General features: G+C 38.2%; 1 protein-coding gene across 4 annotated transcripts in view; it reads left to right on the top strand.

Moving 5' to 3' along the window:
* The first annotated feature begins 2,349 nt into the window (after positions 1-2,349).
* LOC124283873 (probable nuclear hormone receptor HR3) overlaps positions 2,350-22,082 on the top strand; it is a 66,940-nt gene continuing 47,207 nt past the window's right edge. For 3 of the 4 annotated variants that reach the window (XR_006900424.1, XM_046719895.1, XM_046719894.1), the window contains exons 1-2: positions 2,350-2,487; positions 12,705-12,827. Coding sequence is in view for 3 of the 4 variants with exons in the window: in XM_046719895.1 (XP_046575851.1) it covers positions 2,469-2,487; positions 12,705-12,827 (142 nt within the window). In the remaining variant the exon portion in view is untranslated. The remainder of the gene's footprint in view (positions 2,488-12,704; positions 12,828-22,082) is intronic. The other variant, XM_046719897.1, reaches the window with a different exon arrangement.

The raw sequence follows: 22,082 nt of genomic DNA, 5'->3' as shown, positions 1-22,082 counted from the left end.
ACTAGCTCATTTTGGGGTCATCGACGGGGAATTCTCTTTCTAACTATTTTTGGGTCACTTTGGGTGTTTCCTGGGAATCTCGGTCACATGAAATGATTTGCTTACGAGCCACGTGTGATGCGGGGCTAGTTGACTGGCCCAGGCTCCTCCAGACGCGCAGTCTGTTATTTACTGTTGTACAATTACGTAACCAAGTTAACAGATGAATGAAATCGCCAATATTTCCAAGTGGGCGGGGAATTCCAGGAAAAGCCAGGTGAGGGATGTAAAGCATATATCATTCCTACCAATATCGTTTTATATAATATTCATTTTTCAGGGTTATAAATAGCATCAGTAACACAATGCGTGAAGTCAGGCATAACCTACATAGCGTTGATCAATATTTAATAATGCGATATTTGGAGGAAAAAGCTACATTATGTGAGGTTACAAGTTACAGTTGTATTGTAGCATTCAGTTAGGCTGTACGTTTCACCACACAATACATTAAAAAATATTACTAGCTTTGCAGCAGAATAAAATATAACTCGTAATGATATCACAGGATATACACAAATTCTACCATACTATGTCCTATTCAATGAGAAACTGTTAATTTACAATAAATCACGCCGATCTGAATTATGTTTTAATTTATAAACAGATTGGAATGGACTTTAGATAACGGGTAACAAGGATAAAGACTATTCCACTTATCGCCAGTATGGCAGGGTGATACAAATGTATAAGGTGATGATACAAATATATAAAGTGATGATACAAATATATAAGGTGATTACAGAAATATATAAGGTGATGATACAAATATCTAAGGTGATGATACAAATATCTAAATATACAAATATAAGGTGATGATACAAACATATAAGGTGATGATACAAACATATAAGGTGATGATACAAACATATAAGGTGATGATACAAACATATAAGGTGATGATACAAACATATAAGGTGATGATACAAATATATAAGGTGATGATACAAACATATAAGGTGATGATACAAATATATAAGGTGATGATACAAACATATAAGGTGATGATACAAATATATAAGGCGATGATAAAATATATAAGGTGATGATAGAAATATATTAGGCGATGATACAAACATATAAGGTGATGATACAAATATATAAGGGGATGATACAAAATATATAAGGTGATGATACAAACATATAAGGTGATGATACAAATATATAAATTGATGATACAAATATATAAGGTGATGATACAAACATATAAGGTGATGATACAAATATATAAATTGATGATACAAATATATTAGGTGATGGTACAAATATATAAGTTCCTGATACAACTACATAAGGCAAAAATATATCAGGCGAAGATACAAATATATAAGGCGATGATACAAATATGTAAGTTGATGATACAAATTCATAAGGTAATTAGTTAGGATCTTTGTTGTGTTCATTTCTAGTACTTGAGAAGGCGCAGCCCAGTGTTACAGCTAGTCAAACTGTGCAACTGGGCAACATGGTGACTTTGGAGAATGTGTGAATACGTTATCTTGTGAATCTATCTAGCCACTTGCTGGCTATCATTAATACCGGTACTACGCGGACATGACTACATCTTGAGCACTGACTGCTGATTTAACGTTCTGTACAAAGAGAAAATATTCCCATTTATAGTACCAAATTGAACCACCCGATGAAAATTGTTGGGATAGTATTTTTAATTATGCCATAAATATATATATATATATATATTTTTTTCTGAGAGAGAGAGAGAGAGAGAGAGAGAGAGAGAGAGAGAGAGAGAGAGAGAGAGAGAGAGAGAGAGAGAGAGAGAGAGAGAGACCTAAGAAAATTTTAAGTTTGTTGTGTTACATATGCCTGTTACATGGCCTGTTCAAAGCGAACTCCCCAGTTCTGTGAGGTTTACCGTTAGGCCTCAAAGCGACATGCAAAAGATATGTCTAAATACATAGCACATGCGGATGTCTCAAATATCAATGTCGTAGCTGAAGAAGAAAAATGCAACTGCAGCCGTTGAGAGATCGGGTTTACACATTTTTTCTCAACTTCGTAAAAAATTAAATGCCTCTCCATGCCAGGGGAAACCTCGCTCCTCGCGCCCTCTAGCGAGTAAGACCTTAAAAGTAGGTCGGGCAACCCTGTGTTCCTACGCATATTTGACCTAATATAGTGCGTGGTATTTTCTTCACGACAACACGTGAATCAGCTACTGCACATGACACACGTATTAGGTGTACAACGTATAGATTGTACTCGATATCTTTTCATGTTTTTAAGCGTTGACATTCCAGAATCAAAACATAAGCGTATGTACTTTTCGCTGTTGGAGTGAAGCGGTCTCCCAGCTAACAAGTAGTGCGAGTTATTTTTATCTTCAACCTGATGTTGGTGTTTTGAGTCTAAATATTCCTTTAGTACGGGGAGATTCAAGAAAAATTTACGAATGCTGAGTTAAAAGAATGTCAACTAATATGAAAGGTAAGTTCTTTAAGCGATCGCCTAGATATTTGCAACTTCAGAAAGTCAACAAGTTGTCGTTTAGTCTGCCTACGTGTTGGGGAAAATGGCGCTAAAATGCATGCGATATTTCGAGCCACCGGCCAGTTTGCATTGCATTTTGACGACAACTGGGCAATGCTCTTACAGTGACAATATTGCATATATCTCAAAGAATGACCACTATTTGCAGATTTCATACACGCCTGTCCATATTGAGAATCAAGGGGATTTATTTGCCTCAAAACGAGGAACTTGCATCTGGAGCTTGGCAGTGGTTGTAGTATTTCTGACACACCCCCAATTCGCAACAAACGGCAAAATGAACGACTCAAATGTGACATTTATTCTGACGCTTGTGTATTAAATCAGACTTCAACATAAGCTTCAGTTGTGTCCGTAACTTTCCAGCTCTCCACAGCACCCCTATTCAGCTACATAATCTCTCACCTCGCTTTATTTACATAGATAGAAGTAGGGGTTTGAACTTTGATTTCAACCTCACTGGGCGATGCCAAATTCATTCAGGGGGGAGGACAGTGTTCATATCGGTTGTTGAGGTTTCTAATGACACGTACAGTTCGCTATACATTTGGTCAGATATTTATTCCGAATACAGGTTTCCACTAGATGATGTGTCTATCTCCGTGTGTGGAGATTAAACATGTGGTCGACAGATAGTGGAGATACCGCAAGCAATGAGGCAGCTGTCACGTGACCAGATAAGCTCTATGGTCTGTTTCAACAAATGAGGAATTGTGCTATGCGTTTTGAAATTTGTCATTTCTATAAATGTTTTTTGAAAGCAGATATTTTTTGCAGAGATTGAAATAAGTTTCCCTTGTTTAGGCAGGTTAAATGAGTGAGATTTTTAATCCAGGCATATCACTTCCATTTTTGTGGAAGCCACCGGCTGAGCGGTCTAGGCATCTGACTTTGTGTGCTGGCGATTAGGTGGCTGAGGGTGTGGGTTCGAATCCCGGATGGGACTCAACCCCAAAAGTACTAGAATAAGTACTTTACTAAGAAAGTGTAATCCCAAATATAACATACGTTACATATGACTGTTTGATTCATATTTCACATCAGAAACTGACATATCTATTTTCTATTATATTAGTGACATTGGAAGTAGACTGTTGGTGTTGATTAATGACTGTTTTTCATCAACAGCTGTTTTCTGTGTCATATGTGAAATAGTTAAATTGTTTGAGATATTGGCAATTGTGGATTATATTGATTCTGATTTTTTAAATGATATTTCAAATCCATCTGTAATGTATTTTTTATAGGTTGGTGTGCATGTCAAAGTAAGTTTACAAGTTTTGTAGTTGCCGTGGTTCTGTGAAAATTACATTAGAAAGTGACACAAGATGTCAATTCTCTTATCTATTGTTAAATATAGTTCTGTTAACATTGTAAATGGGTATTGGAATAAATAGCTGGGCATAGTGAACACTTAATGTGTTCGGGCGATGGGGTAGCCTAGTGGTTGAAGCGATCACTGGTTTGATGCCCACATTGATACAATGTGTGAAGCCCATTTGTGGCATCCCCGCTCTGATGTTGCTGGAATATTGCTAAAAGCGGCGTAAAACTGAACTCACTTACTCCCTGTTAAAATGTTTTTACACCAATGTAATCATGTAACGGGCTACATGGATATATTGTATCCCAAGTCTTGTATCAGGTTATGATACTATATGTTGTATCTTAACATCATTCCTGACTACTGTTGACAGTGCTGCAGGTGAAATAACTTGCCTCCAGTCATTATCATTGGAGACAAGAAGAGGGTATTGATGTCCTCTTGTCAAGGAATCCCCCAAGGAGACAAGCAGGGTTCTACATGACACGTGATTCCTGCGTATTTGACGCAACGATTTTGTAAAAAGACTCTCAAAATATTATCATACGAGTCAAGCTTGACGCAAGGTTTATGAGTAACCCTCACAATTCAGTTCAGAGTCAATAAAATCGATCTGATAAGCAAACAATGATAGTCTTCGTTAATTTAGATATTTCTTTCAATTCATGTTAATAACTGTATGTTACAGTGAATAAATCACAAGCCTGATTATTTGTTCAGTATACTGGAGTTTGTTATGACTGAACTGTGAAAAATATACTATTTATTAACTAACATATAAATGACAATGCAACACAAAACAATAAAATCTTTGCCTTTAGATATACACACATAAATATTACGCTAAAATTTTAATGACTCCCAAATATTGAAAATGACTCCCCAAAATACATACTGTGGGTCACCATGACTCTCTTTTTTCAAAGTCTCTGTAAAACCCTGGACAAGTACTGATTGGGTACTTAGAAGATCATGGGACACCCAGCATCCCATGCTTCACATGTGACTTTAAGGGAGATAACTCCATCAGTTCCTGCTCTGTTTATAGCATATAACAATCTCATAGAGTTATGATCTAAGTATTGCATATTCCTAAGAATTGATGGCATCACAGTTATATACTACTCAAAAGATGTTGAGGATCACAATTTTCTCTCAGTCATGCAGTTACTTTTTCGTGCAAACCCGTGAAGGTCCGGGTTACAATATTGATCTTCAGTAACCCATGCTTGTCGTAAGACTAAGAGGCGACTAGCGGGATCAGGTGGTCAGGTTTGCTGACTTGGTTGACATCGGTTTCCAATTGCGCAGATCAATGCTCATGCTGTTGATCACTGGATTGTCTGGTCCAGACTCGACACAGGAATAGACGCTGCCAGACCACTATAGCAGGAATATTGCTCACTCACTCACTTAACCTGATCCTCAGTGAACTTGCTGTTTTGTTTTTGTTTGTTTGTTGTTTAACTCTGCGATATGGAGGCAGTTAAAACATCCGGGTGAGAATTGGTAAACTGGGTTAGAATTGGTCTTCAGTAACCCATGCTTGTCGTAAGAGGCGACTAACAGGATCGAGTGGTCAGGCTTGCTGACTTGGTTGACAGTAGTGGTGGTCCGATTAATTGAAATAATCGAAGATTGGTTGCAGTGACTAAACGACCAAGCAATCGAACATGTTTTCTCGTAATCGAACACGACCAATCTTGGAACACATGTTTGCATTAACAATATTTTTCACAAAGCTGGTTTTGTCTGTGTCATTAAATTTACATTTCATAAGCACCACAAGCTCGTTCCAAGTCATGATTGAATTTATCTTAAAGAATCCAGGAAACATGTGTTCCTAACATACTAATCATCATTTAAATATGCAAAAATAACAGGAACATTTGATAAATGACACTAACCAATTATTTTCGATGATTGATCGGTTGTAATGGACAAATCATCAATGATTGACTAGTTGGTTATTAGATTTTGAATCCCAATTCCCAACACTCGATGTTGAAGTTGATCACTGTTCACATGTCACTACCAAATAACTGGAATATTGCTGAGTGAGGCTTTAAAACAAGATCGATGTCTCATGATGTTGATCACAAAACAATGATCACCAGATGGACATAGCTGAACCCCCAAAAACATTTAAATATATTTTTGAAAATTGTTGTACAGATTTGTCTATCGGTGAACTGGTGTGTTTTTATGAATTTGGATTTTAAAAAACACTGAAAAGCGTTGTATATTTGTTCTCTCACTTTACTGAAGGTATCCAATGACAGTGAATCAAATGTAGCGTGTAAATAGATAAACTCCATTTGCGATTTACATGAGCCTGGAGGAATATTTGGTCTGATGACTTTGTCTACAGAGAAACCTTTTTATTATTTCTTAGGGGCAGTGGGGTAACCTAGTGGTTGAAGCGTTCTTTTGTCACGCCAAAGACCAGTTTCGATTCCCCACCACACCTTATAACATTAAAAGGCAGTTGGGTAGCCCAGTGGTAAAAGCATTTGCTTATAATGCCGAAGACTTGGGTTTGACATCCTACATGGATACAATGTGTGAAGCCCATTTCTGGTGTCCCCTGTCATGATATTGCTGGAATATTGCTAAAAGCAGCGTAACACCATACTCACTCGATATAATTTCTTAATTTGCACAACGTTAAATTCATTGAATCAGGTGTTTCTGATAGTCGTCAGGTGAGAAAAATGACTTCCTGACTTTTTAATCATTATGAAATACGAATGAGTTGGTTACATCCCATGCTTACAAATGAGCATCGCTGGTGACATCAAGTTGTTTCATGGTATTGCAGAACACAGTTGTAATTCAAAGTATTGATTTATTATCATGGTTAATTAATCCTGTGGTGAAAAAATTAATTAGTTTCAATGGGATCAATTAGACAGACAAGACATCCTTACCTTATAATGAAGGTGTTTTGCCTTATAGCGAGGAAGTATTAATGAAGAATTAATGTGAAAGAATACACGGCTTTCAATGTATTTTTCTGGAGACAAAGTCATGAGTACGTTCTCATGAATTTATCGTCCTTGACGTCACATTCAGATGTTGTTAGTGTCAGTAAATTTGGAATATAAAATTTTATGAATATTGATCCTAATTTTAAAATTCACAAAAGTTCGCATTTAAGGTTGCCATTATCATGATGGACTGTAATAAGGCATAAATTTCAATTTTAAACACAATGGTTCAGCCTTGTTCTTGTGGAGTGAGTGAGTAAGTTTAGCTTTATGCCGCTTTTAGCAATATTCCAGCAATATCACAGCGGAAGACACCAGTTATGGGCTTCACACATTGTACACATGTAGGGAATCAAACCTGGGGTTCAGCGTGATGAGCAAACACTTTATCCACTAGGCTAACCCACTGCCCCTGTCATGTGTAGAATTGAATTCATTAATTGCTTCTGTAGGTAAGTTATGTGTATACCTCATACATGTGATACAAGATGATTAAATGATTTATCAATATGTCATGATACTTTTGAGTCGAAACAACTAAACCAAAATTTCTATTCATTGACACCTGTACATTCCATTTTACATCAATACAAAATGTGAAAGAAATATTTAGAACATTGTTGAAGACCAAACCCTGCATATAACCAGTGTTAATATTTCGATTAATTGATACACTCAGAAATATTCAAGTTATATGACAGAGGTTTGTTAATATACGAGTCTGGTCCTGACAATCCAGTGATCAACATCACGAGCATCGATCGTTGTGACAACCAAGTCAGCAAGCCAGACCACCTTTGTTTTACAATATTGTAGTATGGGGCTTTCTTCCCCATCTACCCGTGACGGTCTGGGTTAGAATATTGATCCTCAGTAACCCATGCCATGCATGTCGTCAGGCTTGAAGAGGTAACTCCCAACGGGATGGTGGTCAGGCTTGCTGGCTTGGTTGACACATGTCATCGGTTCCCAGTTGTGCAGATCGATGCTCATGCTGTTGATCACTGGATTATCTGGTCCAGACTTGATTATTTCCAGACCGCAACCATATAGCTAGTATATAGCAGAGTGTGATTGGCGTAAAACTAAACTCCCTCACTCTTCCCCATCACTTCAGATATTCCCCTTCCTTGTGAAATACCCACTCAGCTCATTCTTATCTGGAGCTCTGGGTACAATGTATGAAGCCCATTTCTGGTGTCCCCCACCATAATATTGCTGGAATATTGCTAAAAGCGGCATAAAACTAAACTCACTCACTCACTCATTTATACCTGGCCTGAAGACCCATCTGTTTAATAATCACTGACAAGTGTTCATCTATTTTGTGTATGCGCTCAGAACATGCCCTGTGTAGTGTGGAGTTAGTGCCCTGTGTAGTGTGGAGTTAGTGCCCTGTGTAGTGTGGAGTTAGTGCCCTGTGTAGTGTGGAGTTAGTGCCCTGTGTAGTGTGGAGTTAGTGCCCTGTGTAGTGTGGAGTTAGTGCCCTGTGTAGTGTGGAGTTAGTGCCCTGTGTAGTGTGGAGTTAGTGCCCTGTGTTGTGTGGAGTTAGTGCCCTGTGTAGTGTGGAGTTAGTGCCCTGTGTAGTGTGGAGTTAGTGCCCTGTGTAGTGTGGAGTTAGTGCCCTGAGTATAATTGTTGTTATTGTATTAAAACAATTGTTAAAATTTCTCTGCAATACAAAAAAATGGGACTGTCAAAAACAAATATCACAACATGTTTTCCCTAATTTTTGCACAAAGGGTGCCTAGTCAGGAATCCTGAATGATCCCAGGGTGATATTGCTATACATAGTATATGGCCTTGTCGACAGGTAAATAAAAGTCACTGTGCCCTGGGATGAGTGATTAGGACGCCGGTACTATCATAGTACTGTTCTGTTTTGCTCTGGAAAATTTATAATCGGAAACGTTTTTTGTTTAACGCCGCACTCGGCAATATTCCAGTCAGATGCCGCTGGTCTGTAAACAATCAAGTCTGGACCAGACAATCCAGTGATCAACATCATGAGTATCGATCAACGCAATTAGGATACGATGGCGTGTAAATCAACCAGTGATAAACATCACAAGCATCAATCCATGCAGTGGACTTGTGTAAACCTAGTTAGCCTGATCACTCTAATCCGTTAGTTGCCTCTTACTAGTGGTGGTCCGATTAATTGAAATAATCGAAGATTGGTCGTAGTGACTAAACGACCAAGCAATCGATCATAATTTCTCATAATCGAACGCAAACAATTCTGGAACACTTGTTTTCATTAAAAGTATTTTTCACTGGGTTGGTTTTGTCTGTTACATTTCATAAGCACTACAAGATCGTTCCAAGTCCTGATTGAATTTATCTTAAAGACTCTAAGAAATTTATGTTCCTAACATATTAGTCATCCTTTAAAGATGTGAAATTTTGCCAAAAAAACCCCAAAGAACTACGTTTTTTTCCGTATTTTTTGTGTATTGACAAATTTCATAAATGATGCTAACCAATTATTTTCGATGATTGATCGGTGGTAATGAACCAATCATCAATTATGAGATTTTAACCAATTCCCAACACTACCTCTTACGACAAGCATGGGTTGCTGAAGACCAGTTCTAACACAGATTTTCATGGGTCATAATTGGATACAGGGTTTTTTGCTTTTAATAATTGTATATGATATACAGTGCACCATGGTTATAATGCCCCTGGTTATAATGCCACCCTGGATATAATGCCATGTTTTTGCCAGAACGGATTTCCTGCCTATATAATACCCTGGTTATAATGCCAAACTGGATATAGTGCCATTTGCCAATGTTTTTTGGAACAAAAGAAATTTTCCCCTGGTTATAATGCCAATTACACTGGCTGCATGTAGTATACATACCTTAATTGGTTAACTGACATGACTCAAATTTATTGACCAAACTCATTAATGCTTCATGTGGTCATGTAATCCCAGATAGGATAACACATGTGACAATACACTTCCTGCCACCTATTACAAGTCACCAGTCATGTAGTCATGTAATCCCTAGGATAACGCTGGTACTTCCTGCCAGTCTATAACAAGTCACCTGCAGCCCCTACGCGCTGGTATTATCCAGTCATTCAAGGATCATTGCAGGAGACATCAGCTCAATTACCTTGTTGATTACACGGGTCCTCTAACTGTCCTACCTAGTTCAGGGGTGGAAATAACTTTTAAATTGCTAGTGAACTCCGGTACAGTGGCACGTGTAAAATCACTTGCCCTGATCATTTTTCCACTATACCGACCGTTTTCTTGTTGATTTTTTAAATAAACAACATTATTAACATTGGAAAGTCAACTGGACACCGGTATAGCGTGATATACAAATTTGCTTGCCCGACAAAAAAGCACTGGACTCGGACGTCGGGCAATGTGTTATTTTCACCCCTGTGGTTATAATGCCACCCTGGATATAATGCCATATTTTCTTTGGACAAACAGTGGCATTATGAGGCCCCCAAAAAGTATATGTCCGTTTCCTAGAACATGCTTTTTAAAAATAGGGTAGGTGGGTTGATTTTATCTTCTTTTTTAAAACTTTTTTTTTATCCCCCGCTGCGCGTTTAGCGTTGGAATATCTTAAGAACCGTTGACTGGATTCTTTTCATATTTGGTACCTAGGTTCATCACAGTAAAAGAAAGGTCCCAGTCAGGTTTGGTGACCTTGACCTTCATTTCAAGGTCACAAAGGGACTTTAACGTTTTACCCTTGTCAGCGAGATATCTCAAGAACCGTTCACTGGATTTTCTTCATATTCAACACCAAGCTTTATCTAGGGAAGGCGTAGGGCCCAGTCGATTTTGGTGACATTCACATAACTTTCAAGGTCACGGCGATACTTTGAAGACTTCAGCATGTTAACCTGCATGTAAAGATTGTCAGCGAGATATCTCAAGAACCATTCACTGGACTTTCTTCATATTTGACACCAAGCTTCATCTAGGGAGGTCCAAGTTCCAGTCGATTTTGGTGACCTTCACATAATTTTCAAGGTCACGGCAACACTTTGACGATTTCAGCATGTCAACTGCGTGTTAAGATTGTCAGCGAGATATCTCAAGAACAGTTCACTGGATTTTCTTCATCGACTTTCAAGACTTCCCTTGAATGTTTTTCAATAAGCCATTTCTTTATTACTATTTTTGCATATTTCATACACTAAGACATTCATGTCAAGGTCAAAGTGAGTCTTGAAAATATTTGTGCGTTTGAATAACTACAGAGCAAGATATCAAGAGAGGTAGACTGGTCATGTATTTGTGGACATTTAACTCCATCTTAAATTACGACCTTCACTTTCATTACTTTTTAAGTTTGATTTGATCATTTGCGGCGGGGGATTATGTCACCTTAGTGACAATGCTTGTTTTAGTAGCACCAGGTGGGCAAATGAGAATGTCTTCAAGGATACCATTTTGTGTTGTTACAATGCCTTGTGATGAAACATTGAAAGATTTCTATATCAAATCATTATTCATGTTATTTATTTGCAGATTTTGTCAGTGAGATCCCATTATGCCAATTCAATGCAATCCATTTTATCCCTACTTACACTGAAATACATGACAATATTTTTGTTCAAGAAGTGGAATCTCAGCTGATTTTCTCCCGAGCATTAGTATATATTTTTCATCTATTCTGTACATTTGTACTGGACACATTTCTATGTTGCGTAAAACCGTGACATGCGATATGAACGATACTCATGATCGGAAGAATGAATTCATTTTGAGTGCAACTTGTGTGTAATGGTAGAGCAACAACAGACAGCGTAATTTGTTTTCGCCTTCAAAGCACGTTTGATTATGTGTGTGATTCTGTTCAAGGCACATATTTAATGACAATGTTTTAACGTCCTTGTGACCAATATTTCCATTGGCAATACACAAATACTGTATCACTAAACTACTTTTATGAACTTTATATTGCCAAGATTGAAAATTAGCTTTCTATGAATGTTAATATTTATTTACCGTTGTAATACTGGTGAATAACAATTCCATTGTTTGTTTCTTTTGCTTGCAGATACCGAACAGAAGTGATATTTTATAATACCTGGATACTGTTTGAAACAAAAGTGCTTTTAAAGACTTTCTGTTACTCATTAAAAAGCTAGTTGGTTGATACTTGCATTTACCAATTTTAGTGTGAATTTCTTTTGCTTGCAGATCAGAACAGAACTGATATTTTTTATACCGTTTGACACAAAACTGTTTTTAAAGACTTTTTGTTGCTCAGATTGAAAAGCAAGTTGGCTAACACATGCATTTATCAGTTCAAATGTGCCTTTCTTTGTTTGCATATCACAACAGTTCCGACATTTTCAATACCAGGACACTGTTTGACACAAAACTGCTTTCAAAGACCTTCTGTTGCTCATTTTGTAAAGCATATTGGTTAACACTTGCATTTATCAGTTCTAGTGTACCTTTCTTTTGCTTGCATACATCAATGCAGAACTGATATTTTTAATACGTGGATACTGTTTGACACAAAACTGCTTTTTAGGAATTTTTGTTGTTCATTGGAAAGCATTTATAATTGAGTTTACCAAATCCAGTGTGCCTTTTTTGCCCCATGTTGAGATGGTACCAACAGTATTAAGACCAATATTCATTCAGTTCCCAGGTGATATTTAATGACAATCTGAAGCTTTGGGTGTTGATGTGCCAAATATCTAAATTAACAGTACTCTCTGTACAGTGTTGCAATAAACTGCCTTAAAGACTACATATCGCCCACTTCAAGAATCATCTGTCTATGAATGTTCCCATTGGTCAATACTTCTGCTTACCAATTCCAATGTTCCTTTTTTGCCCCCAGATATCGAGACAATACCGACTACAGTCCCAGAAGGCACCCCATTACCCATAGAAGCACAGTCAGTCGAAAACTTTGGTTCCTGGGTTCCCACTCCAAGTAAATCATCATCGTCAGGCCGATTTGGTAAGGGATGTTTCTAAACTCGTATTGCAGGGATGTTTAAAAATCTAAACCTTATTTGAAATAAGTCTTTGTTAGTCAGACAATCACTTAACTTTCCATTTGACCTTGACATTCCTAAATTTGACCTTGACTTACCTGATACTTTGACCTTGACCTACCTGACAGTTTGACCTTCACACATGTCGAAAAAGGGGTCCTGATAGTTTGCTTCTGTCGTATTTAATTTAAGCCTGCATACCTGTTTCTTTAACCCATTCAACATCGCAGGCCGAATAATCGGCCATAAGGTTATGAGTCCCCAGACACCGGAGGCCGATTAATGGCCAGGCAGTAGTCACGTCAAAATGAGACATTATTTTAGGAACCTACCTGACTTATGATTCATATTTTAAATCTATCACATTTCACAATGTCTGAAAACACTTATTAAATTTCAATGGATCATATATTATCGTCAGAAATAAAATTAAAAACTATTTTTCGCAATGTTATTGAAAACAACTATTCTCGGGACACATGCTTTGGCAGCGGGTCCACAATAACATTGTCAAAGAGCAAAGTAACGATGTTTCGAGGAAATCATTAAATAAAGTGAATAAACTAATGAATAAAATCAACAATAACATTCATAAAAGTTGTCAAACGTACATATAAAATTACTATTTCCATCTTTTTGTGCGATCATGTTATATAAGTCAAGTCACTGACAAGTGACATCTCGGCTTTCGCCGTCTCAATCTTCACGCTTGGACGCGATGTTTAATGCGAAAATATATGCATGAAACAATTTTGTCAATTTTAGCACGATACGTCCAATAAGTTCCATAATTTACGTATAGGTAGCGATTTCTTGCTTAATATGTTCAGAATAGCATTATTTTACCCAAAACATTCGTCTAAATCTAAAGGTTTTCTACGTGTACGAGGACAGTATCCATTGCCATAATATGATTGGCTGCCTTAGGTCACATGTCTGATTTTGACCAATCATGACCCTTATAGCAGACTGGCGAAAATGCATCATTAGAAACCAATCTTTATCCAATAAAATCGCTTCTTACAACTGTGAAAATACTCTCAACAAGGGTACAGTGATGTTGTTGATGTTCAGAGCTTTCAAACGATACCCCCCATCAAACGATTCGCCTCCCATGTTATTCATACGAAGCTTCGAAAACGGAGGTATTTTCCATTGTTGTGTCATGTTACCGAGCGGAAAACCACTGATATCGTGAAATAGGCGACCATACATATTTTTTAAGAAATCTTTTTATGATAATTTTCTGATTGCGTAAAAATAAATACATAAAAGAAAAAGTCACGGGGATGTTATGACATGTCACAAATGGAAAATAATCGCCATAGTTTTTGCTTCTTTCGTGGTTTATCTGGACATTATAAATGTAAGCTTGCAGTTTCATTAAAAATAAATTTAAGTTGTAGTTGTATTATTTGAATGATATGATAAAAATAAATTTAATATTTATCAACAGTAGGATTAGATCTCTTAAATGGTGTATGAGATGTAGTAGCAATAACGTTTTACAAGCTTATAATTTCCTTCATAAACATAGGCTTCATGTATGACCTTAGAGTCTCTGGGAGCTCGTTGTCATGGCAGTAAAAGCTTCTGGTTGACTGGTGTTGAAAGAGTTAACCTGTAAAGTAGTACAGATGTTGGGGTTCCGGCATCAGTCTCAATACATCATGATATAGTTTTATGCAGAGTGATACGGTACTCTCAACATCTGTACCATCTTTATTATGAGGCGGGGCAGTGGGGTAGCCTAATGGTTAAAGCGTTGGCTCGTCACGCCGAAGACCCGGGTTCGAATCCCCACATGGGTACAATGTTTGAAGCCCATTTCTGGTGTCCCCCGCCGTGATGTTGCTGGAATATTGCTAAAAGCGGCGTAAAACCAAACTCAGTCAGTCAGTATTATGAGGCATACCTTGACGTCCATACACAATCGTAAATGTTAAGGAAGATATGTCCATTGTTTAACTTATTTGCACTGGGTGTTTGATTTGAAGAATAGGTCCACAGTACCCAAGACTTGTCTTTGGCGTCCACTAATAAGATTGGGTGGTGACACGTTACTAGGGCTGCATCGATTCACCCAGACCTTGATTTGATTTGATTTTCGATATTGGACCCTCGATTCGATCCTTTTCGATTCAATTCTTCGTACAAGTAAAAACATTAGATTTCATTTGTCTGTCAGGGTCAGCTTTTTAAGCGTGAAATCCGTTGTCAACTTGGCGATGTCTACCAACAACAATTCTCATTGGATAATTAGCTTGGCGTCAACCAGTCGCGTTTTTGCCTTATTTCAGCTATCGTCCAAACACAATCGTAAATGTTAAGGAAGATATGTCCATTGTTTAACTTATTTGCACTGGGTGTTTGATTTGAAGAATAGGTCCACAGTACCCAAGACTTGTCTTTGGGGTCCACTAATAAGATTGGGTGGTGATACGTTACTAGGGCTGCATCGATTAACCCAGACCTCGATTTGATTTGATTTGATTTTCGATATTGGACCCTCGATTTGATCCTTTTCGATTCAATTCTTCATACAAGTAAAAACATTAGATTTCATTTATCTGTCAGGGTCAGCTTTTTAAGCGTGAAATCCGTTGTCAACTTGGCGATGTCTACCAACAACAATTCTCATTGGATAATTAGCTTGGCGTCAACCAGTCGAGTTTCGCCTTATTTCAGCTCTCAAAACAGCTCGAGTTGGAGTCAACATTACGTTGTGGCTGTGTAGAAATAGGTATTCAAATATCAAATCGAAATAGTGATAATGGTTATCGAAAATCGATACAAAGGTGTCAGATGCGATTTTCGATGAATCGAACCGAATCGTTGCAGCCCCTACACGTTACCCTGGCAACATGGAGCCTGATTCTTATTTATTATTGGTTCGTCCATCCTCAACATTACATGTTATCTTGCTGTAATGCTAGAGCTGAACTGTCTGACTGTCGTGGCATGTAAAAACTTTCAGACTGGCTCAAAATTAAGGAAGGATGCTGATATCAGAGATGCCAACCTCTACGATTTTTTCGTAGTCACTACAAATTTTAGCCTCAAACTACGCCAATATGATTGCACTAGATATTCCATGATATTTGAAGAAAATTAATTAAAATTCTGATATATTAACAAAAACATATATTTTCATCGATTAAATACATTTTCGCCAAAAAGAGACAAGATGAAACATAATGCAGATAATTTGGAAATCTGCTGTTGGAGGTATGTGAAATTAAAGCTTCACTCTTGACTAGTGTCATATTATCTTTCTCAGAGTCCATCATGATATTAAGTATTTTGTTGACTACAAAACTTTATGGTCAAACTACGAATTTTGATCCTTGAAAGTACTATTTGCAACACTTTGGGATTGGCATCTCTGCAATATATGGATGAACAACTTCTTTGCTGCAGCGAGAGTAAAGAAGATGTTCATCCATAGATTGTTTTCCTTCCTTACTCCCACATGGGTACAATGTGTGAAGCCCATTTCTGGTGTCCCCAGAAATTTGATGAAGTACCCGAAACTGATATTGCTGGAATATTGCTAAAAGCGGCTGAGTTTGTTATGGTATCCCATGAAACCAAAAACAGTCAGTCAGTCAGTCCTTCCTTACTATAGTCTGTTTGCAGTGAAAACGTACCGATGAATTTCACTTTAAACAAAAACGTAAATCAAATAAAGTGAAAACACTTGATGGTGGAACATGTCACAGGTGTTGTCCTGAAAACGGGTTTAATTCTTAGAAAACTCACTTCATTTACTGAAAAGTCATGACTGAATATTTCTTGAAGAATCTGGGAGGTTTATGTTCATGATGTATTAGCCATCACTTTAAGTAGCAAGCTGCATCATTTTACATTGGATGTGCAATTTGCGCAATATCTAAGTGAAACAACAAAACAAGGAAGAACCATGTTATGCTTATCTGCAATAACAACATCAACAGGAAGATTTTAAAAATAATGTTAACCCATTTTTTTCGATGATTGCTCGTTGGTAAAAAAACAGTCATCAATTGTAAGATTTCAACCAATTCCCAACACTATTCATTACTGCTCCAACCTCTAAAAGCCGCTCAAAGACTAGTTTGTTTGTGTTTTTGAAGTGTTTTTTGATAGATACAGGAGAATACTTTTATAATGAATACGGATATAGCGAACTGACGGCTATAGCAAACTGTTTTAAAAGTCCTGAATAAACCTTATATTATCATATAAAAAAGTGAATAGCGAACTATGGATATAACAAACTAATTTCAGTGGTCCCTTGGAGTTCGTTATAAAGGTATTTTACTGTACTAGAATTTTTGACAAATATTGAAGATTTGAATTGAAGAGGCTGGAAAATTACTTCCTGTGTCAGAAGACGTCCAACAGACCCTGTTCTCAAGACAAATGTCAATTGTTTACCTAATAGTACCTACCATTCAGGACAAGGATCAAATCAAAATGTGCTGATTTCGTGATATGAAGTGTCGCTGTTGTGATTCATGGTGTTACAATATATTCCTAAATCACAGGGCACGGTGGGGTAGACTAGTGGTTGAAGTGTTCGCTTGTCACGCTGAAGGCCTGGGTTTGATTCCCCACATGGGTACAATGTTAGAAGCCCATTTCTGGTGTCTCCTTCTGTGATATTGCTGGAATATTGCTAAAAGCGGCATAAAACCAAACTCACTCATCTAAATCATATAGTCACACAGACACCTAGGCAACTTTCATTTTTTGAAATTATTTTCAATGAAGTAATTATCATCCTTTTTCCTTAAAACAGACATAAAGAGATGACTTTTATCATTTAGCAAAACTAATGTTTAAACAAGTTAGCTATTTCTTCCTGTGTTTAATATTTTATTAACAACGGGGAGAGTTCTATAGATATACAGCTTCTTTATTATTAAGATGAGCGATGTTTATCAAGCAAGTGATGGATACAAAAGAAGTTGTATATCCATAGAACTCTCCCCGTTGTTCATCACACTGACTTCTAAATGCCACTCAAAGAAGAATTTTTTATTGTTACTTATTGAAGGTGTGTATGATTTCTTGACGAGCCCTTTGAATAGGCCACAAAACAAGTCAAATGAAAACTTTGGATTCTTAATCAGAAATATTTGTCTGTCATCCATGCAGTACACAGGGACTGGGATAGAGAACTTTTGACAGTGGGCCATTTTTCAGGATTATTAGCCATTTTCTGAATTTAGAATGGGCACCTCCCTTGTATCAATAGTAAAACCTTTTTATTCTAATGTGCAAAATGGCCCATGGCCTCTGCCTTCCCAATCCTGAGTACAGAAAATGTCCAAGTCTTCATCGACAAATCTCTCTTGCTGTTGATGTGTAAGACATTGGGGTAAAAACAGGGAATTCATATTCTGCTGTCTGTCGATTTAGCGCTAGTTGCAGACCTTTAATAGGTTAATGTGTTAAAAAAGTGAACAGTTGTTAATTGTGGTGCTTGGATTACCCAAATCAGATTGGCAGTTCGATATTATCAGAGCTCTCGGTGCACATAGAACTGGCCAGCCCGTAAAACAATGGTTGCCGATTCCGAGGTCTGCGTGGTGACCATTCACCACTGGCATTGATTACTCATCAGGATTGTCAGTCACAAGAAATTACTACATTGATTCCAGTACCGCTGAGAACCGGGCTGGCGGAGCACTGGGCTTGAAGCACGCTATGGCTGGGTACCAATCACTCACAGTGTGGCACTGTTGGGGGGATTCTTTGGATAGTTGTTGGTGTCTCTGAACCTCTGTTGGGATCTCTGTAGACCTTTGTTTTGTTCCCTGTTGTTGGGTTCATAGTGGACTGTTGTTCAGATCTCTGTGGGGTTCGTAGTGGACTGTGGTTCAGGTCTCTGAGGACCTCTGTTGGGATCTCTGTAGACCTGTGTATTGTTCCCTGTTCTTGGGTTCATAGTGGACTGTTGTTCAGATCTCTGTGAACTGTTGTTCAGATCTTTGTGGACTGTTGTTCAGATCTTTGTGGACTGTTGTTCAGATCTTTGTGGACTGGACTGTTCAGATCTTTGTGGACTGTTCAGATCTGTTCTTGGGGACTGTTCAGATCTCAGTGGACTGTTGTTCAGATCTTTGTGGACTGTTGTTCAGATCTTTGTGGACTGTTCAGATCTTTGTGGACTGTTGTTCAGATCTTTGTGGACTGTTCAGTTCTTTGTGGACTGTTGTTCAGATCTTTGTGGACTGTTCAGATCTTTGTGGACTGTTGTTCAGATCTCTTTGTGGACTGTTCAGATCTTTGTGGACTGTTGTTCAGATCTTTGTGGACTGTTCAGATCTTTGTGGACTGTTGTTCAGATCTTTGTGGACTGTTGTTAAGACTTCTGTGGACTGTTGTTCAGATCTTTGTGGACTGTTGTTCAGATCTTTGTAGACTGTTGTTCAGATCTCTGTGGACTGTTGTTAAGACCTCTGTGGACTGTTGTTCAGATCTTTGTGGACTGTTCAGATCTTTGTGGACTGTTCAGATCTTTGTGGACTGTTGTTCAGACCTCTGTGGACTGTTGCTCAGATCTTTGTGGACTGTTCAGATCTTTGTGGACTGTTGTTCAGATCTTTGTGGACTGTTGTTAAGACCTCTGTGGACTGTTGTTCAGATCTTTGTGGACTGTTGTTCAGATCTTTGTAGACTGTTGTTCAGATCTCTGTGGACTGTTGTTAAGACCTCTGTGGACTGTTGTTCAGGTCTTTGTGGACTGTTCAGATCTTTGTGGACTGTTCAGATCTTTGTGGACTGTTGTTCAGATCTTTGTGGACTGTTGTTAAGACCTCTGTGGACTGTTGTTCAGATCTTTGTGGACTGTTCAGATCTTTGTGGACTGTTCAGATCTTTGTGGACTGTTGTTCAGATCTTTGTGGACTGTTGTTAAGACCTCTGTGGACTGTTGTTCAGATCTTTGTGGACTGTTGTTAAGATCTCTGTGGACTGTTGTTAAGACCCTGTGGACTGTTGTTCAGATCTTTGTGGACTGTTGTTCAGATCTTTGTGGACTGTTGTTCAGATCTTTGTGGACTGTTGTTAAGACCTCTGTGGACTGTTGTTCAGATCTTTGTGGTGTTCAGATCTTTGTGGACTGTTGTTCAGATCTTTGTGGACTGTTGTTAAGACCTCAGTGGACTGTTGTTAAGACATCTGTGGACTGTTGATCAGATCTTTGTGGACTGTTGTTAAGACCTCTGTGGACTGTTCAGATCTCTGTGGACTCAGATCTTTGTGGACTCTGTTCAGATCTACTGTTTTAAGACCTCTGTGGACTGTTGTTCAGATCTTTGTGGACTGTTGTTCAGATCTCTGTGGACTGTTCAGATCTTTGTAGACTGTTGTTAAGACCTCTGTGGACCGTTGTTCAGATTTGTGTCAGACTGTTGTTCAGATCTCTGTGGACTGTTTCAGATCTCTGTCTGCTGTTGTTTAAGACCTCTGTGGACCGTTGTTCAGATTTGTGTGGACTGTTGTTCAGATCTTTGTCTGACTGTTGTTCAGATCTGTTGTGGACTGTTGTTCAGATCTCTGTCTACTGTTGTTTGGACCTCTGGACTGTTGTTCAGATTTGTGTCTACTGTTGTTCAGATCTCTGTGGACTGTTCAGATCTCTGTCTGCTGTTGTTTAAATCTCTGTGGACTGTTGTTCAGATTTGTGTCTACTGTTGTTCAGATCTCTGTAGACTGTTCAGATCTCTGTCTACTGTTGTTTAAACCTCTGGACCGTTGTTCAGATTTGTGTCTACTGTTGTTCAGATCTCTGTAGACTGTTCAGATCTCTGTCTGCTGTTGTTTAAACCTCTGGACTGTTGTTCAGATTTGTGTCTGCTGTTGTTCAGATCTCTGTAGACTGTTCTACCACTGATCTCTGTCTACTTTGTTGGGTCTGCTTTTTAAAACCTCTGGACTGTTGTTTAGAGTTTGTGTCTACTGTTGTTCAGATCTCTTTGGACTGTTCTGAACTCTGTCTACTGTTGTTTAAACCTCTGGACCGTTGTTCAGATTTGTGTCTACTGTTGTTGCCCACTGTTGTTTCTCTGTGGACTGTTGTGAACTCTGTGTTTGCTGTTTGATTCTGGACTGTTCAGATCTCTGTGGACTATTGAGATCTCTGTGGACTGTTCAGATCTCTGTGGACTATTGGGATCTCTGTGGACTATTGGGATCTCTGTGGACTATTGGGATCTCTGTGGACTATTGAGATCTCTGTACTATTGGGATCTCTGTGGACTATTGGGATCTCTGTGGACTATTGGGATCTCTGTGGGATCTCTGGACTATTGGGATCTCTGTGGACTATTGGGATCTCTGTGGACTATTGGGATCTCTGTGGGATCTCTGGACTATTGGGATCTCTGTGGACTATTGAGATCTCTGTGTACTATTGGGATCTCTGTGGACTATTGAGATCTCTGTACTATTGGGATCTCTGTGGACTGCTGTTGGATTCAGAGTGGACTGTTAATTTTTATTCAAGCATTGGTTAATGTTATTTCATCATTTCATGAACTGTTTTGCACCTTTCATGATAATTGATCATACCCTTTTTAGTTTCTAAATCACAGGATTATTTAGTAATTCATACCATCCTTTTAAAACAAGTCCATGTTTTCCTTCTTCGTGTGGGATATGGGGTAGCCAAATGGTTAAAGTGTTTGCTGGTCACGCTGAATACCCGGGTTTGATTCCCCACATGGGTACAATGTGTGAAGCCCATTTCTGGTGTCCCCAGCTGTGATATTGCAGGAATGTTGCTAAAAGCGACATAAAACCATACTCACTGACACACTCCTCGATTTCAATTTTTGAAAGGACATCTATCTCCAGCTTCATAAAATATTCATTTTGTGAATTGCTGAAAGATACTGTTTCTGAGTGTGTCCTTCAGGCACCAGGAACGTCATAACTCAAATGCATTGTAAGAAGAGGAGTAAGCTCCCTTGGCTTATTTTGCGTCTGCCTTGAGGGAGTTATTTGGCAATACTATAATATCATACCAAGACACCTTATCGGTTGGTTTTTCTCCAGATGTGAGTTATAGTCTTTCTGTTTAGGACAGACCAGTACATTTGGCTGATCAATAAGACAGTTGCATGATGAAAAATGTTCAGCAGGTTCTGAGTTCTCCAAGGAAGGGTATTAGTGGGGATAAATAGCATTGCGATTTTTTCATGATTTTATAACATTCTAAAATGCGA

Source organism: Haliotis rubra, unplaced genomic scaffold (assembly GCF_003918875.1).
Source record: "Haliotis rubra isolate DU_JTF1 unplaced genomic scaffold, ASM391887v1 Scf324, whole genome shotgun sequence".
Lineage (NCBI taxonomy): Eukaryota > Metazoa > Mollusca > Gastropoda > Lepetellida > Haliotidae > Haliotis > Haliotis rubra.
This window is presented reverse-complemented; position numbering and strand designations above follow the sequence as displayed.